The sequence below is a fragment of the Natator depressus genome, chromosome 9 (assembly GCF_965152275.1).
Source record: "Natator depressus isolate rNatDep1 chromosome 9, rNatDep2.hap1, whole genome shotgun sequence".
Lineage (NCBI taxonomy): Eukaryota > Metazoa > Chordata > Testudines > Cheloniidae > Natator > Natator depressus.
The window spans coordinates 26206565-26233390 of NC_134242.1; the positions used below are offsets into that span (position 1 = coordinate 26206565).

The following is a 26826-nucleotide window of genomic DNA, read 5'->3' on the forward strand; positions in this document are numbered from 1 at the left end:
CAGGTCCCAAACATGGCAGAAAAGCACAAAAGTTATGAATTCCCTTATTTTAAAATGTTTGGAATGGCAATACATCATTTTTACCTCTCACATTTTTTCCAAGTACTGTTATTGAAGGGCCAGATCCAAAGCTGGTCTAAATTGATTTAGAGCAGCTGAGGCTCTACTCCCCAAATTTTAACTTACATGAACATCAGTCTCTCTGAATTTAAAGAATATTACCTGTGTGATTAAAGATCTATCATGTGATTAAGGGTTTGCAGGACTGGGAGTTACAGATTTATTTTTCTATCTGTAAGATAATATAGAGATTGGTACTAAAAAGTTCTCATTTGTCAAAGTTACTGTACAACATAGGAAAGAACTGGGGTTACAGATATTATTGAGTGCTAACTATGGCTCAATGTTGCCTTTTTAGGGTGGGACCACAATATCTGAATACCCTATTAAAAGCATGAAACAGAACAACAAAGCAAATGATATGTTGCTAACATGGTCTTTTAACCTTTCTAAACATTTAATTATAAATATCAAGTCTGTGCAATTTGGGATTATAAACACCAGCCTGCAGACTATGCTGATAACTACAGTTAAGAGGAAAGCCATCTTTCAGCATATTTTGACAGTCTGCAGCACAGTGCTGGCTCAGGGCCTATGTCGCCACAGACATCATAAGGTGTTGAAAACACTGTCAGGCATTTCAGATAAGAAAAGATTCAGGGCAAGGGAGAAGAACAGCTACAGAGAACTAGAATTTATTAGGGCTGTAGCAAAAGATAAACAGGAGGCCTCTGAGGGAATTCAAGCAGCATATACGCCCAGAATGGAAATAAACTAGAAACTGAAGAAGATCTCTTATACAGGTAGCTAAAGTATCATTATAACAAATCCTGACTATCAATATCTATCCATCACACCCATTAACATAGTTCTTAGGGGCTGCTACTCTTGTGTTTGGTTTACAAATCTTAAAAGGTTTCAGTGGTACCTATTTGCTTTTGCGTTAGTGAGAAAAGTGTATGTGTTATTAAGTGATTGCACGAAGGTCATGTCACATTCTGTTCAGAGGCTTTTATCAAGACATCGTATTAACCATCTGGATCAGAAGCATGCACAGGGATTTAAATTTGACCCTTTTGGAGGAGCACGTTCTGTGACTGCACTGAGGCCCAGGGCTGGAGGAGCTAGCTGTCAGTTCCTGCCACAGCCCAGGGTCTGGAGCTTGCTTCCCCCAGCTGCGGCCCCAGGACCTGGAGGAGCTCGCTCTCCCCCTCCCCCACCACAGTCCCAGGGCCTCCCTGCTTTCCCCAGCACGCCCTCCCCCACCTGGCCTTGTGCACACCCCTGGGCTGGATTGTAATTTATGTGCTGTTAGTTTCCTTCACAAGCACAGAACTGAAGATGCAGGAGACTAATGCATAAGATTAATAATAGGAAATAAAGCATATTACTTCCTACCTCCAGCCTGTCCGTCCTCATTAATTTCTGTGCAGCAGCAGCAGCAGCTGCAGGAACGGGGACACCAGGATTCCCTGCAACCAGCATCGGTGCAGTTGGTAGGATCTCTGCTGGGACCAAGCCTGGGGAGACAGGCCCCAGGTAGGGATTAAAGGCTGCTGATGCATTGGTGGCTAAACTTGGTGCAACTGAAAACATTGGCTGGAAAAAAAAAAAAAGAAACAACTCTTTAATGTTTATACTAGTCAGTATATTAAGTTCTACCATTAGGTTCTGGATGTCTTTTTACCCATGATAGCAGTGTATTTTTGCTATTAATACAAACAAAACATTTGTTCTAGCTAAGAAATACACAGCAAATATATGGAATCTTAATACACTCATTTAGTAAAAATTCCATTAAGATGGAATTCAATTTTAAGACTCCACTCATTTTTTTCTATAAATGGTCATTCCAACATGCATATGACATGTGGCAGTAGTATGACTGACCTTCGACTATCACCCCTTCATTTGCCCAGCCACAAGTCAGCACTCCCACATGGCCGGGTAAGAAAAGCATCTTACAACTGTGATATCAGATACCGTCATGTGCACGTTTGAAGTGTGTACAAACAACCACAGAAAGGAATCTCAGTGGGTGAGAAAAGGCATCTTTCCATTCAGTCATTGTTAAACAGCACAGACATAGATTCTCCTTTTATTTTCTCAACTGTAAATAAGTAGTGAGGCAGTGGAATTACACCAGTGTAAAAGAGGTCCAAGATCAGAATATAACAGCAACAACAATAATTCTTTTTGGTAAAACTAAACAGGTTGCCCATCCAGACATTCTGTATGAAACAAACAATCTCACTGCCCTGGATACTGAAGCCAACAACTGAAGCCTTTATAGGCTCCTTCAAGTTCATCTGTCACGAGAGAACTTAAAAAGGTCCAGAAGCTCAACGAAGACTATAAGACCAAATTCTGTGCTGTTACACTGGTGTAAAACTGAAGTAACTCTACTGCTCCACTGAATTTAATGGAATTGCTCCATCAGTATAACTGACAGAATTTAACCCAGAGTCCGTACTTTTGATATCTGAGTAGAATAGCTGGTAAACGCACCATGAAAGCTCTCTTCAGACCTGTCTTCTTAGACTACAAATGAATATGTACCTAAAAGCCTAAAGGATCTCCCTTTCTCTTTCTCGACTGTTTTCTCTTAGCCGGGCATGCTACACAAGGATATGTTTTTGTATTCTCTAAGAAGTCACTCAATTGCTTAGCAAGCCTGGAGCTAAAAATATCGGAAAAGGGCACAATATATACAAAGATCGTTTACAAAGCATGGTGGTGTAAACTGGGAGTAAATCCCAGTGTCTGGATCTTCATCAATGTCAATGAGAAGAGAATCAGGCAAATTTAGTGTAAGTAGCAGCATATTAATTACATTTTGACAAATTCCATCTAATGTACAATGTACTTTTCATTAAATATACTGTTAGTAGATGGATAAATTAGTACGAGAGATCAAGCAACAAAACTGGCCAGTTAGTGCTGTGACTATATGGATAGCAATGTATGGCTAGAAGAGTCCCTCCTTCAGCTCAATATACCAACTATAGGGTAAATAATATTTTTTCTATTCGTTTTCTATTTAGATAATTAGGAATAAACTGCAGGCTTTAGATCACTGCAACGAGAAGTGTAGCAGCTTTTACAAAAGCAGCCTCAAATCATTCTGAACCTTGTCTTACAGGTATTTTGCAAAGTGCTGTATACATTTGTTGTATCAGATTAATAATTAATTACACTGACCCAGCCCGAGGTCCCTTTGCACTCTTGGGGTGCAAAGGTGACTTCAAGCTGCGATAAACAGGCAGCACAGCATTTCCCCTGGATTGGGGAATTCCCAGGTGGTGTGTAAATCCAGCTCTATACATTAAGAGCAATTCTCAGACAATGCAGGGGCCGCAGAGAACCATTAAGAGTAGGCATAACTTACAGCACCCGTGAGACTGCTCTCAGTTACACCAAGGCTAAATTATCTCTTAGCTGACCTCATGATGAAGTAGGGTAAAGATGGTATTAAGCCACCTTTGCTACCTAGATGACCTGAAGGCATTTCTGTTACACCTGAGAACTGCACACACAGAAGATTATATATATAAATTATCATGCAAAGAGATATTTGTCCATTTTTGTACTCTAAAAACTAATTCTAACATCTAATTTTCTCCAAAGAGTTCTCCAAAAAATAAGTTTGTATTACTTATAATAACTATTTTCTCCAGGTCCCAGAGATTTCAGTTTATTCATTTCTTTCTACCACAATATTTCCATAAACTTTATGTGTAGTTAATATAGGAAATATATCCAACAAAACCTGGTACTAATTGTTTCTGATTAAACTAGGTAAATAAACTATGATGCGGTTGATCAGCATACACAGTATCTGATAGTATGATACAGAAACAAGGTAAAAAAATATACAAACCATAACTTCTTTGAAAAAGTTCACATTTTGTAACTGTGCCAAAATAAATGGAAATAAAATATTAATTCACATTCTGTAATTAAACAAACTGAGGGAAGGGGATACAAGGTAGAGGCAAAATATTTCTAAATGCTTCACAGCAAGTCAAGGAAACTCCTTGGGTTCCCACAAAGCTTCAGCTTCTATTGCTCAGAACATTTCATTAAATCCTTTATACAAGGATTTACTGCAATCCAGAGTAAGTCAGAAGAGGGGTTTGTGGGCAAGGAGGTTATATAGTTTGTTAGAGCAGAGGAATGGGAGTTGGGACTCCTATATTTTATTTCCATCTCTGATACTGACTCATCGTGTGCTATTGGGGAAGCCACTGGTTTATCATGATATGCCTTAATTTTCTCATCTGTAAAGCATACATAATACTATGCAGTGTTGTTGAAGCCATGTTGGTCTCAGGATATTAGAGAGAGAAGGTGTGTGAGGTAATAGCATTTACTGGACCAACTTCTGTTGGTGAAAGACAAGCTTTTGAGCTTACACAGAGCTCTTCCTTCATTGTCTGCGGCTTGTGTTGCACTGAAACACTTTGACACAGAGTACTATGGACTGGTCATGAAATAATGTAAAATCATAAATATTATATAAAAATGAAAAAAAATTAGAATGAAAAAAAACCTGAAATTTCGAAATTATTCAAAATGAAAATTTTCCCCAAAGTTTCTTTTTATTCTGAAATTTTGTTCTATGGGAATTTTCATCACAATAGACACTTTTTTCCAAAATATTTTAGTATGATGAAAATGGCATTTTTCAGTGAAAAAACATTTCAAAAAAAAATTTCCAACCAGCTCCACCCACAATGATTAATTGCTCTCATTACATATCCCGTAAATCTTAATGATCTCGTACATTAAAAGCAAACAATAAATACATGAAGGTTTACAGTGAACAAGGAAAACAGGAAGACTTGATTTTCAGACAGAACTGGGCCTCTCCCTTTATGCATCTAATTTTGTGGCTTCAAACAGCAATTTTGCCCAGATATCTAAACACCTGATTGTGCCTATATGTCATGTAGATGGATATTATGAGCAACAGAAACTGTTCATACAAATAAAAGCAGGGACAAAATATTTCCTGCAACTATTTGCACAACATGTTTCAAAATCTGGCAATGACTGCACAGCACTTCAAGCCGGGGGGGGGGGGGGGGCTTGTCTAGCTTGTCAGGGGAAGGTGTGTACCTCTTTAAGGGTAGAGGCACGAAAGTTGCTGCAGACACAGATCAGGTCAGCATGAGGATGCTGACTCATCTCCTTCCCTCCTCCCCCGGCCCCCAGGGGGCTGGAAGAGTAGGGAAAGTACACAGGTGCAAGCTGGGAGGGCTTGTACAGAAGGAATACAATGATCAGATAAATGACTTGGTAAGGGATTTAAAAGGAGGTGTTTGTTAAAGGAACGGAAACATTGGGGGTTCTGGGCTCCTATGACTGCAATAGTAGGGAGCCAGCCACCCCTCCATTACAGACCATCTCTTCACCCTCAATCAAGGTGTGGGGGAGGATAAGGTCCCAGCAGCTGGTTGGGTGGGGAGCAGGATGGACAGGGAGGGTGGGCGGACAGAAGCCCCTGGGTAGCTATTGAAATGATCATGGAGTTATCTGCACTGTACACTTTTATCTATCGGGTACCCCCAGACAGTTAATAATAAAGTTGAAGCCTAATTAAACCACATCCAGTGTCTCCTGCCCTCCTTCTGGTGAAGCCGGATAATGAAGCTGTCTTAACATTGTATGAATAACCTTTACTTTGGAAATTTCATGACTTTTGAGAGCTTAATTTTTCTAACTTTGGTATTTAGTTATTTCTATTTTTTATCTTTACATTTAATTTCCTTGGAGCCTCAAAGCAAAAATAAATAAATAAAACATAGAACTATTTGACTTAAATTTGTTTATGCCAATAAATTCCAGGATCTGTAGGTACGATAAACTCATTTGTAATCCAACACGCTCCAATACAGCTGCCTGCAACTGACTGGGTTCCTCGAACGCTATTCAGATTGCAAATGTTACAGGCTTTAGTACAATGTCCCTTAACAAACATGTCTTTAACCCATTTTAATAAAGAGTTCAGAAAACTTCTAGTGTACACATACAAAATTGCCAGTTTTGATCAAAACACATATGAAATGTGTTCTCAAGCTCATATAATTCAAAATTGGCTGAACTGGCTCACTTTTCAACACAAAAACAAAAAACAAATAAAAAAAACCCCAACATCTCCGCACTGAAACCGAACATGGCAATTTTCATAAAAAAGGAATCTGAGAAAGTTATGAGAAAGAAAAGCTATAATATAGCTTTCAGTAGCTACTACCTGTGCCTGCAATATTAAGTTATTACTTTAACAACAAAAAGGGGATTTCTTTAATCAACAAGCCACCGAAAGTAAAGGTGCTGGCTGGCACATTCTGCTGATAACTTCCCTTGTGGCTACGTCAGTGAAAGAGAGATCCAAGAACCAAACTTCACACTGTTTCAAAGCTTAGAATAAATTCCCAGGCAGCTTTATGGAATGCACCGTTGCCTGACAATTATAGTCAAATCAAGGGACACAACTTTCTGGCAGTGTATAAGCAGTGGACCCTCAGGTGACTGAGAAAAGCCACACATACTGGATCAGGGTGTTTGCAGCACAAACTTGCTCCCACTGAAACTTCACTGGAAGCAAAATTTGTGCCCAGCACTGGTAGCACGCATAGGCTAGAGGCTCTGCCTGGTTTACAAGCAGAAATCAATAATTTAAGAATCTTAGGCAATCCTGATAAATAAAAGGAGGATGCCCTGAGAAGGCTGAAAGAATTAGTATATTTCTGTGGGGTTTGCAGATGTGGTTCTTTCTGACTCTCCACTGTGTTGAGTCTTGTGTAGTCACATACTCTACCCATGTAGAATGTAAGCAAGTCAAAACAGCAGTGTTTTATACGTAGTTAGACTGTAAGTGCCTCAGGGCAAGGACTGTGTCACGTTATGTATTTGTACAGTGTCTATCAAAATGAGACCTCAATCCTGCCTGGAGCTTCTAGGCACTAATTGTAATAATACTTTTTATTCACTTTGCACAGATATGACTATCTGTAGGACATTAATTTTACAGTGGCTACCCCCTTCACCCCCCTGATGACCCATCTTGGATGACTGTGTCTGGATTTCTCCTCAGCTACGTGACCCCGTTAGTGTTGTAAAACTATCCTATGTACTGCGGACCACCTAGACATTCAGAGTGCAAAAATAGATATCTTCCTGGATTATACTCTAACATGGGTTAAACACAAGAAGAATTTTGCCACCTTAAAATGTTGTTTTTCATGAGGTGGGACTGAACCTGTCGTATTTTATCCTGCCATACTTCCCTCAAATGTTATGTAAGCTTTAGAGATTGGCCATCAACACAAAGAAGAAACAGAGGAGATGGACTCAGAGGCTCAGGGTAAACACTGCTTAGGGCTTGGAGAAGCTTATATCCCCTCTTCTCTTTCCCACTCTCCAAAATGTTTGCATTAGATCAGGGCCTGGAACTATCCTGTACAGGATTCAAGTTCTCAAGCCTGATGGATGTGGTTACCTGCTCACTGGCTCAATCCTACCCACCTAGCCCTGCCTGCCAAGAAAAACTATTAAAAGTTGACACATGCTCAAATGCAGATTTGAAGTTACCTTTCTCCTTTTCACCAATAGAGGGGTAGCAGTGCATAAATACTGCTATTGGACAGACAATACATACAACCAACTGTTGCTTCAGCACTCAGAATGCCCTTCTGACCCTCTGCTTGCTCTGAGTGCTCTCCATAATGGTGTGCATTTTGCATTAGGATGGGGAAGGGTGTTAAAGGGACAGTATTTTTATTATACTTTTCAGAAATCCAGGAGTAGAGCTGGTCGGGAATTTTTCGACAAAAGATATTTTTGGGTCAGAATATGCTCATTCCAAAATTGATCTTGGGAACATTCCAGATTTGAAACTTTCATCAAGAAATTCCTGCATGGGAATTTCTGGTCAAAATATATGAGAGAGAGAGAAAAAACACTTGAAAGCCTTTACGTATTCTGGAGTAGCCAATAGCCTGGGGGTTAAGGCACTCACCAGGGCTGGAGGAGACCTGAGTTCAAATCCATGCTCTACCTGATTTAGAGGCGGGATTTCAACTCAGGTCTCCCACATCCCATGTGAGTGCTTTAACACCTACCAGGTTATTGGGAATTGTGGAGCGTGGAGAATTGGAAAACATTCTGAACTGTCAGAAACCATTTACTTCCCAGCTCTACTGCCAGGGGAGGCATAGCTCAGTGGTTTGAACAGTGGCCTGATAAACCCAGGGTTGTGAGTTCAGCCCTTGAGGGGGCCATTTAGGGATCTGGGGCAAAAATTGGGGATTGGTCCTGCTTTGAGCAGCGGGTTGGACTAGATGACCTCCTGAGGTCCCTTCCAACCCTGATATTCTATGATTCTATGATCCATCAGGAAGCAAAAGTTTCGAGAAAATGCAAATAAGCAGAAGTGGGAGAAGAGGCTGAATCGGAAGACTCAGGAATTTAAGATTGGGAATGTTAAGCTGATGTGGTATTTTAGTTTTGTTTTAGTACACTGAAGAGGTGCATCAACTTGAAATCTCGTCATTTCATAAATGCAATTTCAGTATCTGTCCCTAAATCCCGTGCCAATTTTTGTGGTTTTATGATCCCATCTTTCGACCCCTGCACAGATACAAAAACTCGTATCTGCATCTAATCCACAAAAAATGGGCTGTGGATATAAAGTAGATATCCATGGATTTGCAGGGCTCTACCCATCTTCCTACTTTTTTATTTAAATGTTTTTCATACTTAAATGCTCATCTGTGCTGAAAAAGACAAGGCCTCACTAACATCCTTGTTGTGAGAACAACACAAACTCAAACACAAATAGTCCATGCTATATTTGTAACCAACACCACCTTCCAAGATACTGAACTTCCACCAGTCAAGAAAGCTGAAGTGCTTTGACCAGGGTATACTCCTCCATCAGGGTTTTTAGTTTGAAGTCAATGAAACTTGTGCTCCTGTGTCACCTAGGTGCTTTTGAAAATCTACACTTAATTGCCTAAATGTGGGTTTAGGAGCCCAATTTAAGTCTGCTATTTTGAAAATGCTGGCCTGTGTATATAAAAAATTCACAATAACTGTTAATGTACAGAAAATCTAAATAACTTTTCACTGATAGCACTGAAGTAGTTTTGTTTTGAAGTGACAAAGATTATATGGCACTTTGAGAAAAGTTTTATTAAAAACTATCATTTTAGCTCCTGATGCTGTAAACACTTATGCACATATTTAACTTTAAGCACATGAAATTGATGGGAATAAAGTTATATACTTTCTTAAGTGTTTACAGAATCAATTCATTTTCAATATTTTTGGCTATCGCAGTTTGTAAAATTCCAAAAAGATACCTTACTAGCATTGGCCCCATCATCGAACATTTAGTTTTTTATATATTTTAATCTGAAGTTGCAAGAGCTCAAATTTTCAAATTAGTTTTTATAAAACCTCAGCCTGATTTTAACCAATGATTTTTAAAAATCATGTGATATAAGTGATTTACATTACCTTGATTTAAATCTCTTCACCTTGGGGAAACTGACTATATCAGAGGAAATAGATTATACATAAAGGCTGACAAAAGAATGAAGTAAATAAACTGAAAAAGAGAAAATGTTTTTCCTCTAATCTCTTCCAGTTATAGTATTCACAGCCATTACTGGTATCAAAAATAATTAAAAACATTTGTCAAACAGAAGTATGGTTTTTGAATTGATCCTATCACTTTACTTCCTCACTTCAGGTTCTTCGCTAAGTTAGTTCATTTCACTTTTGTTAAATCATATGTTATTGATTTTTAGTAAACAGAACACAAGGCAACAAGAACCAGAGTCAAATGCGATCATATATATTTTTCCTACAATACTCTGTAATAACATCGGTTTCAATTATGCTCAGGAAACCATTAAACAATTTTAGGGCCAGATTATTAGAGTGGCATCCATTTGCAGACAATATCGCTGGTGCACCAAAACCCACTATTGTACATGCACATATTGAATGCACATGGCCTTTGAAAAAATAAATTCTATTGTTTTTGCACTCAAGTGATTACATATAAAAATTGCACATGTAAGAGTTTTGTCCTTTAATATAAAGGGCTTTTTGGAACATAAACAGACGCCTTTGTGCTATGGGTTAAAATACATTGACCCAAATTCTGCTCCCGATTTGGGACTGCATGGATGTAAGAAAAGGCAGAATTTGACCTACCAACTTTAATATTAAAGTAAACGTTACTTCCATTTGTTTATCTTGCAGAAAATTATTGTTCTAGTATTGTTTTAAAATAGAAATGTCAATGCAGCTTAGCTATAGCATCTATATATTAGTATGCGCAAAGCAAAGGACAAGTGGAAGCTATGTTTGGTTATACTGCATTATACAAATAAATTATGTGTTATGGACAATATTTTTCCAAAGCACTCTCCTAAACTTGCACAGCCAAGTTCTTGCATGGTCCAAAACTTGGATTTGCACAAATACATCTATGGTTTTGGATGTTCAAAAACTTGGATGACCAGTTTGGGGCTATTTTGAATATACAACCCACAAGACATATTCTACATTTGAGCTTTTTGACTGGTACAAAGAATGGAATTATTTCATATAAGAAAGCAGGCAAAAGTCAGGGGGCACCAACTCACAGGTTGAGGCCTTTGGTAGGCCCACATCGTAGAGTACTGTCTGGGTTATACTTTGATAACATTATGTCATCTCCACTGTTAGTATGGTACCTTAACATTCTGGAGTTAGTATGCTGTTATCAGTCTACTGAATTTCCTTGCTTTAACTAGTACTACTTTTAATTTGAAGAAAGACCTATCACAACACAGCAAAAATTAAAATGTAATATTTTCTCACCTTGAACGTATGGTATTGATAATTGGTATCAATGTCGATGTAATATGGAGATCCCTCCCCCCCTCTTTTTTGGAATGACTGAGGCATATAGTTCTATGAGAGAATAATAATTGTATTGAGTTAACTAATTAAAATATGTTTAAAAATTACTGATATTTTTAAACCCAGCAAGTGTGGGACCTTGCAACTGTTTTACACAACTATGATAATTCTTGCTACTGCTCTGATTTTTGCAATCTCTACTTTTACATTTAGGAATTTTAAATTATTACTACATTATTTTAAAATAAAAACCAAGTTAAAAAGACAAATCACAAATTATTAATGCAGTCTGCGAGGCAAGCAGGCAAGAGGAAGGGATCCAAGGGTGAATTCTATTTCATCAAGTTACCCACAATCAAGACAGGATGCTTGGGGAACAAACAGGGGAAAGTGCAGATGTAGGGTTTTCCATCCATTCACTTCTCATAGGCTATCACTTTACCTCCCTTCATCCCCTATGTATGAAATAAAAGAACTGCAACTGGCAGTACAGTGGACTGCCTTGTGTACTTTTTTGCATAGAACACACCAGTCCTGTTCATCTTTATTGGTGCCCTCCAGTAACTGAGTTAGTGGCTTGGACCTGAAGGATTGGGGGCCAAATTTATTCTCAGTTTAACTCAACTGACTTCAGTGGAATTAAATCAGTGATGTGTCCTGCACTGTGTGTTCAGCTCCCAACTGCGTACGTATATAATTGGCTGATGACAGTCATATTTATATACACTGAGGCTGTGGATCATTGCAGCAATATAAACTAACTCATCCCCTTGGAGACCAGCTTATGGGATACACTGCCATGTGCATATTAAGCAAGGTATCAGAAAAGTAGGACAGGCAATATGTATTAATGATTAGCTCATGTTGTAACCAGAAAACAGATTTCTGATAGGTTTTCAGGATTATTCCCATTTTTAAAAATGGGATTAATTTACTGATCCTTCTGCCTGACAAGCCTGATGTGTTGACCTGGCATATCAAATTTACATTAAACACACAGGTCTAACTGACAGCTTTGAACTTTGTCTAACAGTGCACTGTGAAAATGTAATAATTTTAAAATTCCTATAGCATGTGAACTGTGCAAACGAAATCTATTTTGCTGGCACTCTGGATGGACATACATTTTTTCAAATTAAAATTAATATAATTAAATCAACAAAACAAGAATACTATTATTCCAAGTACAGTTCAAACAAGGTAAAATAAAGCACTATAAATGGTTACAGAAAAGCACTTTATTGTATTTGATTTCTCCATCATTTAGAGGTTGATGCCAAATTTTACTGGCATCTTACTAGATATCTGATACTGGCTATCTTACAGCATCAGTCTTAGTCTATTTGCCATAACTTGTTTTATAATTATCAGTGGCTCTTCACTATGTTGCCCTGTTGATAAGTAAGAGTTGAAAACATGCTCACCACAGGTTGTAATGGGGCACCAGGCATCATGGCATTGGCTAGTTGCATTTGCTGGGCCAGCATGGCCATGTTCTTCTGCTGAATCAGGTTATTGCGTCCATTTATCTCCAACTGTGTTTTTAAGTGTGGGGGTGGGTGAAGATATTTGCAGTTCTCCCTTGAGCATCGACCCTAAACATAGGAGAAATGAGCATAACTGGTGTTAAAACAGCCACAGGAATATCCACCTTCATTATGTCACTTACCAAACAAAGTGACATATGGATAACCAAATATTTATAAGAGCAACAATAAATAAAGAATGATAACATTAAAGTAGTATCACTAAACTATATGTTTTTACAGCATGTCCTCAGAGAACTACTGTTGCTAAAGATGAGCAAAATGCTGTTCCCTTGAAAAGAAAACAACTGTTTTCTGTGGTTACAAAATCTTTTTCAATTAAAAATACCCTAGCCAAAGCACTCATGTAACCCACAGACCTGCCTCCACAAGTCTCCACATTGGCAAAAGGCTATACAGCCAGACATGCAACTACTGGAGTGCAGTCCAACTTTAGAAGTGAGCCCAAGAAAGTACAAATACTACTCTGAACATGCTAAAGACTGATCTGTTTGCATTATAATAAGGGGAACAGGAAGCAATGAAAGGTTAGGCTAGCATTCAAGGGTAGAAATATTACTAGGGAAATAACACTGCAAACCAATAAGGTTCTACAGCTCTGATTATTGCTACCACATGGCACTCCTGGGAAAAGGTGATCATATCAAATACATTTTTTTTTTTTTTGGCAATGGCACACACCATCTATGAGAGAACACACCTATGTTCTATGCAACAAATTTGACATGCTAATTTTGTCTGGATTAAAAGGATGCAATGTGAACTTCAGTCATATTTTTTTTAAAATGAGGTAGAAGTAATTTCAGGTACATCACCTACCCCAGAGTCCTCCTGAAAAGAAGACAACTTTGCCTGTTATTTCAGAACTGTTTCTCTCTTCCCTGGTGCTGTATGAAAGACCCCACACGTAACAAAGGAAAATTACTTCAGAAAATGTTTTCAAAAGTGACCTCTGATTTCTGGGTGCCTTCCTTAAAATCTGGGTTCCCAGCCTGTGAAACTAGGAGGCCTCGTTTTTGGGAGTGCTGAGCACTCAAGGCTCCAGCTGAAGTCACTGGAAACTGTGCAAGCGCTACACTCTGAAAAACTAGGCTGAAGGTTTCCCGCGTTGGGCATCCAAAAAGGTGGCACCTAAAATCACAGGTCACTTTGGAAAATGCTGGTTTTACTAAATATACAGGAGAAGGAGTAAAACTGAGTACACAAAAAATGCTGCCAAATGCGAAAAGCAGGAAAAGCAGGAAAAACATTTTCCCTCAGTAAATCTGTTTTCGTAATTTTTGTAACAATACATATCACAACACTAGATAAAACATTACCAGAGAGAAGTATGATTTTTAAGATGATGGTATCCCTTTAACATTTCATAGGACTGAGGTTAGAAAACATCATCATTCATTAGCAATATGAAAAACTCTATGCAATAATTGTTCTTAAACTTTCAACAATGAAGACCGTTCTTCCTCTGAGACACTAAATCAACTGAAAAAACACAAATACAAGGAGAATAAAATCAATTGTTGGGAGAACCGATCTCTTAAACTGTAAGTTTTTGCTTCCTCTCTTAATCTTTGAAATGAATCCAAGCAGGAGCAGAGACAGAAAAACAGAGCCTTAATTTAAGCTGTTTTCATCTGGCTTGGTTTTGCTTTTTCAGGAAACAAATTAACTCAATATAGTTTGACCTTACACTGAATTTTGCTCAAAAAACCACAAAGCTAATTTGAACTCTCTTTTTTAGTCAAAACCCCCCTTTTTTTCCTACCTATCTTTTTCTACTCTTGGCAGCTCAACATATATGAACCTCGTTTTCACAGCGAGCCAATTGGCATTTCAATGATCTTTGCATAAGGCAGTATGTCTGATAATGGGATTATACATAATTCTTGAAATTGCTTTGGGGTTATGTACCCATTGCAGTCACTCTAAAGAATACTGCACTAAAATGTATTTTTCAGAGCACCTATTTATAATTATTTAGAACATTTCCATGAGTGAAGTATAGTTTCCATTACAAGGTGCAATCTACCAAATCCTGTTTATCCAGAGCAAGGATGGATAAACATATCTACCAATTTATTACAGGCACAATAGAAAAAATGCAGGATGCAGGTATTGAACAAACAATAGCACTACCATGCTGGTCAAGCTGAGAGACATACTTGTAGCTTCTTGAGCTAGCAGCCCTCAGAAGGTCATGGACGATGGTTCTGTGACAGGCTGAGGCATATTAGGGAAAGGATAGGTTGCTACAGAAAGCCAAAAATACTTCCATGATGAGGAGCTGTGGACCTGTCTGGAGGAAGAAGAACTTATACTCCCAACCTCCCAATTGTGCATCTATCCATACGCCAAGCAGGGATCACAATAGCTGTGAGAGTTAATACAGCCTCAGCAAATTCCCAGAGTATCCCTTCCCACGGTAAAACCTGTGGCATGGGGATCAGGTGGAGGAAATCTAAATGAGAATCCCCTCACAGAGTTCCTTCCTTCCCTGTGTGGTTTACCCTCATTTAGAATGAGTCACAGGGCCTGCCCCCAAGTCCCATGGATCTCCTGGAATCTGCCGGAGGCCCTGACCATCCATATGTAGGCAGAGAAAGCAACTCTCTGTGGCATGTTCTCTTTGGAGCCACACTGCTCCATGAGCTTTCCTCAGCTATAGCTGTCTTAGGGACCCCTTTTGGGGGGAGGAGTAGGGGACTGTGGAAGTGGCTCTAGAGAAAAGCTCCAGATAATACAGCCCCAGATCTTTTCCAGGTAAAGTCCACAGAGACAGAGTGGGACACTCCTGCCCCTGGCTTACCCAGTCCTTGCCCTTTTTCTCTTTCCCTCCCAGTCTTCCACAGAGATCTCAGGAGCAGAGAGCCCTCTTTGAAGTCTGAAAGAAGGCCATTCCTTGTAGGAAGCTGACCTTCCTTACCAGATGGGAGGAGACAATCCATGCTTCAGAGGATTCCCTCTGCATGCGGATCTGGGGGACACAGTCCCCCTCATTTCCATTAGCCTTACACCTACGTAAGGCAATTGGATTGGGCTGAGACAGCGAGAATGCAGACTTTGCAAGGCCATTTTGCAGCCCCAAAACATACACTTTAATATGAAAAATACCTTGTTATTCTTTTTTGAAACACATGAATGGAAGGCTATATTAAGAATGTACCCATACTGTACCTGACCTCTTAAATTAACTCAAGGTTAAATTTGAATAAATTGAAGAAATCTAATTTTATTACCTTTATGACTTTTTTAGAGTTTCCTGTCAATCTCAGAGAAGAACACGTCTCATCCTTAAATAGCAAAAACCGATATTTCCTAATATTCAACATTTACACACACCCACCCCTAAATTATATTACATCTGGCTTATGGACTGTATTTTTTTTTAAACAAACCTCCACAAAAAAAGTTCCTTCAATGATGTTTTTGCTAAGCCATCTAATCAATGAAGATCTCACATAGAGAACGTATGTATCTACACAGTGCATACGCTGTGGCATAAATACAACTTAATTACCTCATGATGTTCCAAGCCACCATAAGGAGGATCTAATTGGCGAAATATCATACCTAACTAAAAACTGCAGAAATTTAACAGGACTGTGATGATCTGTAAAACAGTTTGCATCCAAAACCAAATAAAGTTCCCTCTTCCAAAAAGAAATTCTAATCTGAAATTGCACTCTAGGGTGGCAGGAAAGTGAGAGATTTCTTATTCATCTTTGACACCTAGAGATAATCCTGTCTAATGCTACAACAGGACATGGCTTTATCTAGAAGACATAATGTATGGGCAGCATTAAACACAAGTCCGTGTTTAATGACACAAGGACTGCAGTGTGTCAGTTTTGTTTTGCTGAGTCACTTTATGTAATCCTCCTTTCTTTCATTAGTTTAAAGTCTGACTCAATGTTGTTTTAACTCTTTTTTTTTAAGTTTAGCAGAATGTTGAGAAAAAAGATGCAAGGGTTAAAAAGGTCACAGGACAGAGACTGGGGAGCCCACAAACTAAATTTTACAGTTTCCTTGCAATTTTTTCCTCAGGCAGGAAGGTTTGGACTAGTCTTGAAGGCAGCAGAGTACTGTAATGCAGCCTTCTAACCCTTTGCATCCTGGAAATCCTCTGGGAAAGGAATCCTCATTCCCAAGAAAAGGCTGCCCTAAGCTGCATCTCTGATTCCTCCCTCCCCAGCAGCATGGCTCCTATAGCTGGCAGGTGACTCCAATCCAGTGAGCTGCATTATCCACTTTAGAATCTGACTAGAAGATCTGGATGGATTGTAAGAATACATACAATTCTGAGATTGCAGAAGACAGGCAAGCAAGCCAAAAAGAAGCTCCACTTGGAGGTTCTTCATATGTTAAAAGTAATTAATTTCACAGTAAGTAATTTCATATAATCACTTCTGTACTTTTATGTACAATACAAGGTCACTGTAGCAGGTCTTTACCACAACACTACAGATCAGAATACAGTGGTGATAGAGAGCTAGGTAGAAGAAGAGGCAAATGGAGGGTGAGTGCTAAGCACACAAAGAGAGCTTTCAGGCCAGATCCTCCACTAGTATAAAGTGCCATAGCTGCACTGACTTCAATAAAGCTGTACCCATTTACTCAAGTTGAGGATCTGGTCTCTAATGAACACAGTCAGGGGCTTCATTCCTTTGGCATAAACAATTGCTGGAGCATACATATTTGGAGAGAGAGGCCCATGCATAGCCTGCTTCTTGTCCTATACTATGTAAGTGTAACTGATTTGCTAGATTGCATTTGGTACATCTCCAGCCATTGTGAAGATTTTGTGAGATTCTTATTTACACATCTTTGTAGTTTGCCAGACAAGCTGGCCACAGATCCCTGCACTTGGCCAGAGTACAAATGGAGTCAGTGGGACTGTGTAAGGGCAGCGTCTGGGCTAGATCAGGGTCTAAAGCTATCGGGCCAGATTCTGTTATCACTTATAGTGGTTTCAAAGCCACCTAACTTCTTTTAGGTCAGTGGACTCATACCTGAGTTAGTCCACTCAGAGCAGAATCAGCCTGTTAGTCCTTGTCCTCCATAATTGTGTGATACAGTTAAATGACAATTGGGGAAGTCTCAGTTAATGGCTGTATGTAATGTTATGATTCTACTATGAATAAAAGGATTTCCTTGTTAGCCTGTAAAAGTGACAGCATATGTTTGATCAAATTAAGGCAGATGACAATTTAGCTGAGAACATCTGTTCTCAAACAGTTAAAAATTTGTTAAAACTTTAAAAAACAGGCCAATGGTACACATAGTAAGCTGTGCTTGGCGTCATCTTCCCTTGCAATATATCCTCAAATGTCAGCAGCAGGTAAAAAAAGAAAGTCAGGGTGCAGTTAACGGAGAAAAATGCAACAATTACATTGTAGATAAGATATGAAATACTGTGTGTAATCTGACCAAATAATGTAGCATTTTGACACTGACTATCTGGGGGGACCCAGTCTAATATTTCAAATAAAGATTAGGACACTACGTGATAATCAAATCCTATGTAATAAATAAGAGATTTGTGGGGGGAGGGAGGTACATTAAAAGCATAAAAATAAAAAAATCCATAAATGAGCAATGTGTTGAATTTTAGTTTGTTATTTCAAGCATAAAATGAGTACATAAATCTCAATATTCAACATTACTATAAATACAGCTGGAAAAAACATGCCCTCAAATCTGATATATTCTATCCTTCTGCCCTGGACTATATATCGTGCACGTGCAGAAGGATGCAATTGGTTTAGTACGTCTTTATAATCTTCGACTCCTGTGAGCTTATGACATTACAGCAGTCCTGAAACACCTTTGAAGTTGGAGTAATGTCATCACCCCACATAACTGCAACTTTAACTCTGAAGTCCAATGGACAGATTTTAAAAAGGTATTTAGGTGCCTAACTGCCATTGAAATAAATCAAACATCTGCCCCTAAGTCAACAAGTGATAGTGCTTGTGGGGTTTAGTTGCATAATTCTCAAAGACTTAATGGGAAGGCATAACTACTACATTTCCAGATGATTATGGGCCAGATTCTAGTTTGCAGTCTGGCTCCTTTACACTAAGTAATACAAAGGAGCCAGAATCTGACCATGATTACCAAGCTGAGAATTCCCCTAGCAGATGGGAACTTCCAACAGGCATAAAAGCTGGTGGGGTTGGCTCCTCTGCCAACTGCAATGCCCCAGGACAGAGCTTTGTCAAAGGAGGGAGGGGAAGAGCCAGTAATGGAACAGAGCTCTGCTCCTTTGGGACCATAATCAGCTGTCAGAAGTACAGAGTAGCCCCGAGGCTGCTATAATTGTCAGAAGGATCAGGAGAACTTAAGAATCATGGAGTTGTAACCAGCAATCTGAAGTCTTACGTCCCCCTCTCTCCTGTACCAAGCTATCTTGGCTCAGGAGGGAATATGGCCCTTAATCTTGAAAGATCCGTTAGACTGATTAATCCTGATTGATTTTTTAGCAACACACTGACAGCATGGACAGGTATTTAAATCAAATTTGCACAAATAAACCAACTTCATTTCAACACATGACTTTCCAATCATATTTAATATAAGTTGTAATATTCTGTAAAAGAACCAGCGTCTTTGGACCATATTTAGTTTGGTCTAACTTTTTTATATTAAAATCCATGTTAATAATCCCTGCTGATGATTTACAGAAAAAAACAACAGATCTTTACTAGCTGCCTGAAAGATGACATCTTACACTGAAGCAGTGTAGAAAATCAGACTTAATTACTGTCAAATGAGTGAAGTGAAACTACAGTATGAGCACTCCATGAGTTACCCCATTTTAGACTAAAGAAGAACTTGATTCACAGATACAATGTGGACACAGATTAGTCTCCTACTTTCCTATTTTCCCTATAGATTTTCATTGTCTCTTGCCCACTCCTTCCATTTTATGGGGGATTTTTATGAGATGAGCTACAAATAGGGAAATGTCACTGGTTCACCTTGTGATGCTGACAGTCCAGGTGCCAGCTCATGCCAAGGTCCCCATGTTCCTGGTGGACAACGACAGCTGGAACCTGTCTAGATAACTTATGGGTTAATATTGATAAAATCAATATTGGCATTCTAAGAAAATGTTTAATGTTTAGACTCTATTAAATGACTGTGACTTACTTGTAATAATATTTGTGTTCCATATTGTAACATAGTATTTGAGCGGTTGTATTGTGACTGTATGAATCGCCATACAGGAGAGGGACATTAATTTGTGTGAAGAGCTGCTCTACAGTAATTGTTATGCCCCTTTCAAAAGAGGAAGTCCATCAAAACCTGACAGGCTATGGGTGGATCTTACAACTGAAACTGTCCTATATCTGGACTAAGCAATTGTCAACAAAAGAACTAAAGACTTATTTTTTTCTGCGCTCCTCCCCATTAAGATGAGTCATGCAAGTGGACTCCTCCCATCAGCCAAGTTTGCAGCTCAAAGCACATGGCAGGATGAGATAAAAACCCCAAACAAAAGGAATGAGGTATCTCTACGCTGCTTGGACTCTGCAGGGACAAGGTGTTTCTAGGCATAAGCAAGAGATCCCCAGCTGCTTAGCCTGGATTAGCCCTAACGGTCAAAAAGAGCTTGCTGATTATAGAAACCTGTATTTCCTTTTGAAACCTGAGACTGTAAACTCATTGGTTTGTCTATGTTTGTTTGCTTGCTTTAATCTTATAAACAACTCCCTACTTTCCTTTATCTATTTAATAAATCGTCATATAGTTTACTATAGAATTGCCTACAAGCATTATCTTTGGTGTGAGACTTAAAGTGCAACTGACCTGGGTAAATTACTCGTCCTTTGAGATTAGGAGTAAACTGAACGTTGCTGTGATTCTTGGTGATTCTGACAAGAGCTGTCAGTCAGTGCCCCTGGGAAGGACCCCTCCCCCCCAGGGCTGGGAGCCGGGGCCTGGTTGAGTGGGATCTGGCAGCTGTGGCTGCAGGGGAATGGACCAATCAACTGCAGATGCTGGGGAGGGACCAACAGCGAAGTGGATCAATCATGGCTCTTTCTGAACCGCAGCCTCTGATCTGCAAAAACCCTGGACATTTCCTGTTATTTGAAAAATCTGCCCAGACAGAGGACGGAGACTCAAAAAGGAGGCAATGTCCAGAAAAATCCAGACATATAGTAATCCTAACTCTCAGTGTACTGGTACTGTGTTCTCCAACAGTCTCAATTTGGATATTATGGTACTTCAACAAAATGCATTTGGATGACAGTAAATGAGGAGCTACCAGGAAAGAGCTCCCCCTCCTTCTGCCCTCAGATGTTAGGGACAAGCAGAGATGTCAGGCAAAGAACTTATTTATCGTATTGCTACTGGAATGCAAGCATAGCGGTGCTTCAATATGTGAACCGTCAGAATACGTGCATCTTGGCCAAGTTTATTACTAAAATGTTCTCATCCGTTAGGGCTGTAGCGAAGTCTTGAGGGTCTGGCCATAATAACCAAAGAACATCTCCTGATTCAGGATACCATCTGTGTATCAGCGGTGATGAAAGTTTTTTCTGCACATTTCCTCTCCATGCAAAGTCATTATTCTTAACTAAAATATATTTGGGATTAAATAACACAAAACAATGCTACCATCTGACTTTTAAAAATAATTTAAGAAATCTGTTAAGGAGGGAAGAGCAACTCTTCTATAACTGATGCCATCTATTTTTACTCCAAAGAAAAGCTATCACATTTCAGGTGCATTAGCAATTTAACATATCTAATCATGTTGCATCCTTTTCAGAGTTTGGAAGAGGTCAAATTACTGTTAGGCAACTAGCAAACATATTCATGCTAAGGAATACCGATAGCACTGCTGTGACACTGGCAGGCCAGATGCCAGCTCGTGCCCAGACGGCAGTCGTTAGTTAAGAACTGACAAACTTATAGCTGGAGACGAGACCAGTTCACCCATATGTTAATTTTGCTCAGAATAGGTATTAGCCTAATAAGAATGTATTTAACGTTTAGAATCTGTGAAATGCTTGTTGGCTGCTGCATGCATTAATCACACTTATAATGTCTGTATTCTGTGTTATAAGAAAATTTGTACGTTTTGCTTTATAACTTTGAAAATGTTTGCTCTGAACTTGTGAACTGAGGCATGGGAATCGACACCTCCCCAGCCCATCCAGAAGGAATTAATAGGGAATTAATGGTTAATGGCCCTATTGCACCCACAGAGGACTATGTGCAGGAGGCTTCCTCCCATCGCTTTTAATGCTGGAAGAAGGAAATAAAAATAGCTGATGAGAAGACTTTTCATCTTTTTCACTGTTTGAACTGTGACAGGTCTAGAGACACCAAACTGAAGTCAGAGATTCCCCAGGGGGTCCCCCCTGGGTCTGCCCTGAAACACACATTGAATAGACAGATCTCTGCAGCTCTGTCACTCTTTAGATGTTAACTCCTTTGTGTGTGTATGTTTGCTTGTTTGAATATGTAAATAACTCTCTTATTGCTAGTTAATAAACCTTTATATGGTTTATTCCAGGACTGGCTACAGGCATGGTCTTTAAGTTAAGATCTAGGTTACCAGTTGATCTGGGGTAAGTGATAGGTCTCTTGGGACTGGAAGCAACCTGATGTGGTGTGATTGACCATTTATCACTAAGTCCAGTTTGTCTAGGTGGCATGATAGACTGGAGATCATACCTGAGGGACTGTCCGTGACTCCATGGTAAGACTGTTATAGTGATCCAGATGTTCACAAGTGTTGCTGGCTTGGTTAAATCTAATTTCAGAACACACCACCAGTTTGGGGTGTCTGACCTTTTCTGACAATCTACCCTGATGTAGGACTCACAGTTGTGATCCACTGTAGACAACGTGACACACCAAAAAACAACATATAAAGCAAACCAATCAGACAGATTTTACTGCCAATTTACTTTACTCATATAGTTAAAACACAAGCATTGTATATGTTACTTGGTCAAAATATGGTATTTCACCATCATTGCATAATTTTTCATAAAACCATAAGGCTACTGTATCACAATATGTAATTTGGCTCCTATAAACCAGATCATCCGTATTATAACACAACTTTACAACACTCATAAAGTGCTTGACTCCTGACAACAGTGTTACAAAGATAGTGCAATGTTTGATATTGTAATTAGACTTTCTACGCAGACTATTCATAAATATGCATTAAAACGAGAGAAAAAATACGGAGCTGTTGTGAGCCATGGTAATGTCAGCCATGGCAACAATGTATCTTAATAAGTAGGAATGTGAAAGTGAGAGGGGAAAGCACAGACAGCTATCACATGATGTTTTTCTCCTGCTATCATATCAACGACATTTAGGCTGAAAGCCCAGGCTGTGCTAAACAACCAGCCTGAGTGTCATTAAATTAGGGCAGCGTTATGTCTGCAATATTTTTAACTGTCTAGCCTTGGCAAAAGTAGGTGACTGGGATTAGAAGTAGCTGGCCTGCATTTGCCCAGTCCAAGAGAATACTATAAGACCTCTGCAGAGTTGCTTTTCCCTCGTGTATTTACCATGTTATACTTGGGCACTGCTGTGTATATTTTATCATGCTAAAGGAGAGGGAAAAATCAAGTCGCCAGTCAGTTGCTGAGTGCGTTACTTGCCCCACCTCCCTGCATAGGGAATGCGTGCTTCTGTTGAATGTTTACAGTTACAGATGATTTAGGAGCAGGTTACTTTATGCATCCTACAAAAAGCAAGTTCATTGTAACAGCCTTGATTGATCAGGAATATTATCTTGGCCAATAGGTGCTGCAACCTCGGCCCTTAAGAATCCAATCCTGTGAGAGGCTGAGTAACGCTTGAGAGACACTGTGCTCCCTCAATTCCCACGGAGTGGGACTTGTGTTGAGAGCATTTGGTACTTCTCAGGATAGGAGCTTATGCATAAAGGGCCTGATCCAAAGCCCACTGTCAATAGAAAGATTCCCATTGATTTGGCTGGGCTTTGGATCAGGCCCATGTTGTGTATATTTACATAATTTCTAGTGTTTAAATGCCTGATTTATGTAGAATTGAAGAAGACTGAGTAGGGGCTGGAACAGGAAATATATTTTCTGTATAACACTGAAATATTGACACTGGTTGACTAATCTTTTTTTTTTTTAACATCATAAATCACTCCGTTTTCTTTCCTCACAGAGATTCAACAATATCCTATGAGATGCCATTTCACACCAAGAAGTGGCACTTGGCCAAAAAGCTGACATCTCTGTCCACAACACACTTCCCAGGAGATGTGGATGGCACTCAGAAGAATTGGTTTATAACCCAGTGACATGCTAAGCCCTTGAAACAAAAAAAGTACTTATGTCCACATCAGTCTTTCACTTTATGCCTGTTAACAGCCAGTTAAATTAAGTCAGTGGGACATTTGCCATTGACTTAAGTCAGTGGGAGATAAGGCCCTGCATGCACCTTCTCCAACGTATGGCTTTCATCTGCACTGGGGCACAAAATATAGCAAACCGTGCTACTACTATTGAGAGAAAACAGAAGTTACCATGCTGCCCGAACAGAAGCTGCACAATGTTTGGTGTTGCTAGCAATTCTAGAGCACACAGGCATGATGACATCATTCAAAGGGAGCTGGATTTGCATCAAGGCCAAAAATACAAGCATCAAATAAATGAAAAGGCACGCGCAGGAACAGCTGCAAAGACAGCAACAGCCACAGGGTGAGATCTAGAAGAAGAGTCCAGTTCAAAGCTCAACCACAGGGTGCGGGGAGAACGACCCAGAACGGCCAGAGGCACCTACCGTAGAATCCTACATGAGAGCAAACGGCACTGTTGACCTATTTCTACCCTTTCTTGGCCGGGTATAATTGCCTAAGAAATTTTTTTTAAAGCCAACACACATGCAGAGCTGAAAATATTAAGAACAGGTTCTTGATCCGTTTAGTTATAAGAGCTATAACCTATCCACAAAAATCACAGGTCTTTTGTTGCGTATTATCATTATCAACAATGCCAGTAAAAATATTTTTAGTTGAAAAATTAGGTTTGTCAAAAATGAATGTTTCCCCACAAAAGAAATCTCTTTTATAATGAAATTTTCCATATTTAAAAAAAAAATCACCCCAAAACCCTGTTGAGATGGAAATAATTTTTTTTACTTATTTTAAAAAGTTTTGTTTCAAATAGTTGGGAAATGCCTAACTTTTCTCAGGGTTTTGTAACATGAAGTAATACTGGCTTCTTTTTTTCCACTTGGAAAACAGTCAGAAAGTGGGGAAAAGCCCATTTTTCCACACTTTGTACCTGTTCTCCAATGGTCCAAAAAAATGGAAAAGAGTCAAAAAATGGACTTCCATACTTCCATAACTTTTCAAATTGTCTAGTGGGAAAACCATTATAATCTGACATGAACATTTTGAATGGACTTTTTTCCTGTTAAAATTTTCACAGGGAAAATTCTCATTTTCTGGCCAGCTCTAGTTATAGCATAATGTTATAATTTTAAATTAAAAAAACACAGGAAAGTAAATAGCTGTACATGCCACCAATACAGAACTGATTTTATTTCTTTTTTACTCAACTTGTCTGTCTATCTCGCGTCGCCTCACTTTTTGGTAAAAATGAAAAATATTTATTTAAAATTTTATAATTTCCCCCCCATTCTTAGTATTTTACTGTGAGAGTGAGTAAGGGGAAAAGAAAGGAAAACAATCAACGGGATTCAAGCTGAAGTAAACAGGAAAGGCCAGTTCTTTGACCAGAGAAGATAACGGTTATAATGTAAATGCAATCGGGGCTTGATCTGAAATCCATATGTCTTTCTATTGAATTCAGTGGGTTTTGGATCAGGTCCATAAAGCTCACAGACCACATTTCAGTGTAAGCTGCCACTTTACAGGATTTTCAGAAGCACCTCTCCATTGCTATAGCATTTGGATATATGTTTGCTTATTCCTCAATAATCAAGTGCTATTTGTGAGGAAAGGTTTCCAAGTAAGTGAAAGATGTGTTAGGGTGAAGTTGGAACAATTAAAAGCTTGTTTTAAAAGTTCAAAGAATCCACACAGATACATGCAAAAAAATCCCATTGAAGCCATTTCTTAAATATGATTCACTTTAGTAGAATCACAGAACTGGAAGGGACCTCAAGAGGTCACCTAGTCCAGTCCCCTGAGCTCATGACTGGACTATTATCTAGACCATCCCTGACAGGTGTTTGTCTAACCTGCTCTTAAAAATCTCCAGTGAGGGAGATTCCACAACTTCACTAGGCAATTTATACAACCGCTTAACTACCCTGACAGTTAGGAAGTTGTTATTAAAGTCCAACCTAATTGCCCTTGCTGCATGTTAAGTCCATTGCTTCTTGTCCTAACCTCAGAGGTTAAGGAGAACAATTTTTCTCCTTCCTCCTTGTACCAACCTATGTACTTGAAAACTGTTAAGTCCTCTCCTCAGTCTTCTCTTCTCCAGACTAAACAAACCCATGTTTTTCAATCTGCCTTCAGTGATCATGTTTTCTAGAACTTTAATCATTTTTGTTGCTCTTCTCTGGACTTTCTCCAATTTGTCCACATATTTCTGGAACCAGCGCAGAGTAGAATGGAAGAATTACTTCTCGTGTCTTGCTTAGAACATTCCTGCTAATACATCCCAGAATGATGTTTGCTTTTTTTGGCAATGGTATTACACTGTTGACTCATATTTAGCTTGTGATCCACTATGACTCCTAGATCCCTTTCCGCAGTACTCCTTCCTAGGCAGTCATTTCCCATTTTGTATTTGTGCAACTGATTGTTCCTTTTTTTATTGAGTTTCATCCTATATATATCAGACCATTTGTCCAGTTTGTCCAGATCATTTTGCATTTTAATCCTATCCTCCAAAGCACTTGCAACCTCTCCCAGCTTGGTATCATCTGCAAACTTTGTAAGTGTACTCTCTATGCCATTATCTAAATAACTGATGAAAATATTGAACAGAACTGGACCCAGAACTGATCCCTGTGGGACCCCACTTGATATGCCCTTCCAACTTGACTGTGAACCACTAATAACTACTCTCTGGGAATGGTTTTCCAACCAATTATGCAGCCACCTTATAGTAGCTCCATCTAGGATGTATTTTCTTAGTTCGTTTGAGTAGGTAAAAGCGAGACAGTATCAAAAGCCTTACTAAAGTCAAGATATACCACATCTACTGCTTCCCCCCATCACAGGGCTTGTTGCTAAATTAATACTATGTGTATCTACTAATTTACAAGGCCAAAGGAGTGTGCATATCTAAAGGCAAACTATGGCCCA

General features: G+C 39.2%; 1 protein-coding gene across 12 annotated transcripts in view; it reads right to left on the reverse strand.

Moving 5' to 3' along the window:
• Positions 1 to 26826, reverse strand: part of MBNL1 (muscleblind like splicing regulator 1) — a 192116-nt gene that overhangs the window by 26496 nt on the left and 138794 nt on the right. For 8 of the 12 annotated variants that reach the window (XM_074963759.1, XM_074963753.1, XM_074963762.1 and 5 more), the window contains 3 exons: positions 12408 to 12578; positions 10942 to 11034; positions 1459 to 1659 (listed from right to left, as the gene is read on the reverse strand). In XM_074963759.1, coding sequence (XP_074819860.1) covers positions 1459 to 1659; positions 10942 to 11034; positions 12408 to 12578 — 465 coding nt within the window. The remainder of the gene's footprint in view (positions 1 to 1458; positions 1660 to 10941; positions 11035 to 12407; positions 12579 to 26826) is intronic. The other 4 variants (XM_074963760.1, XM_074963757.1, XM_074963756.1 and 1 more) reach the window with 1 other exon arrangement.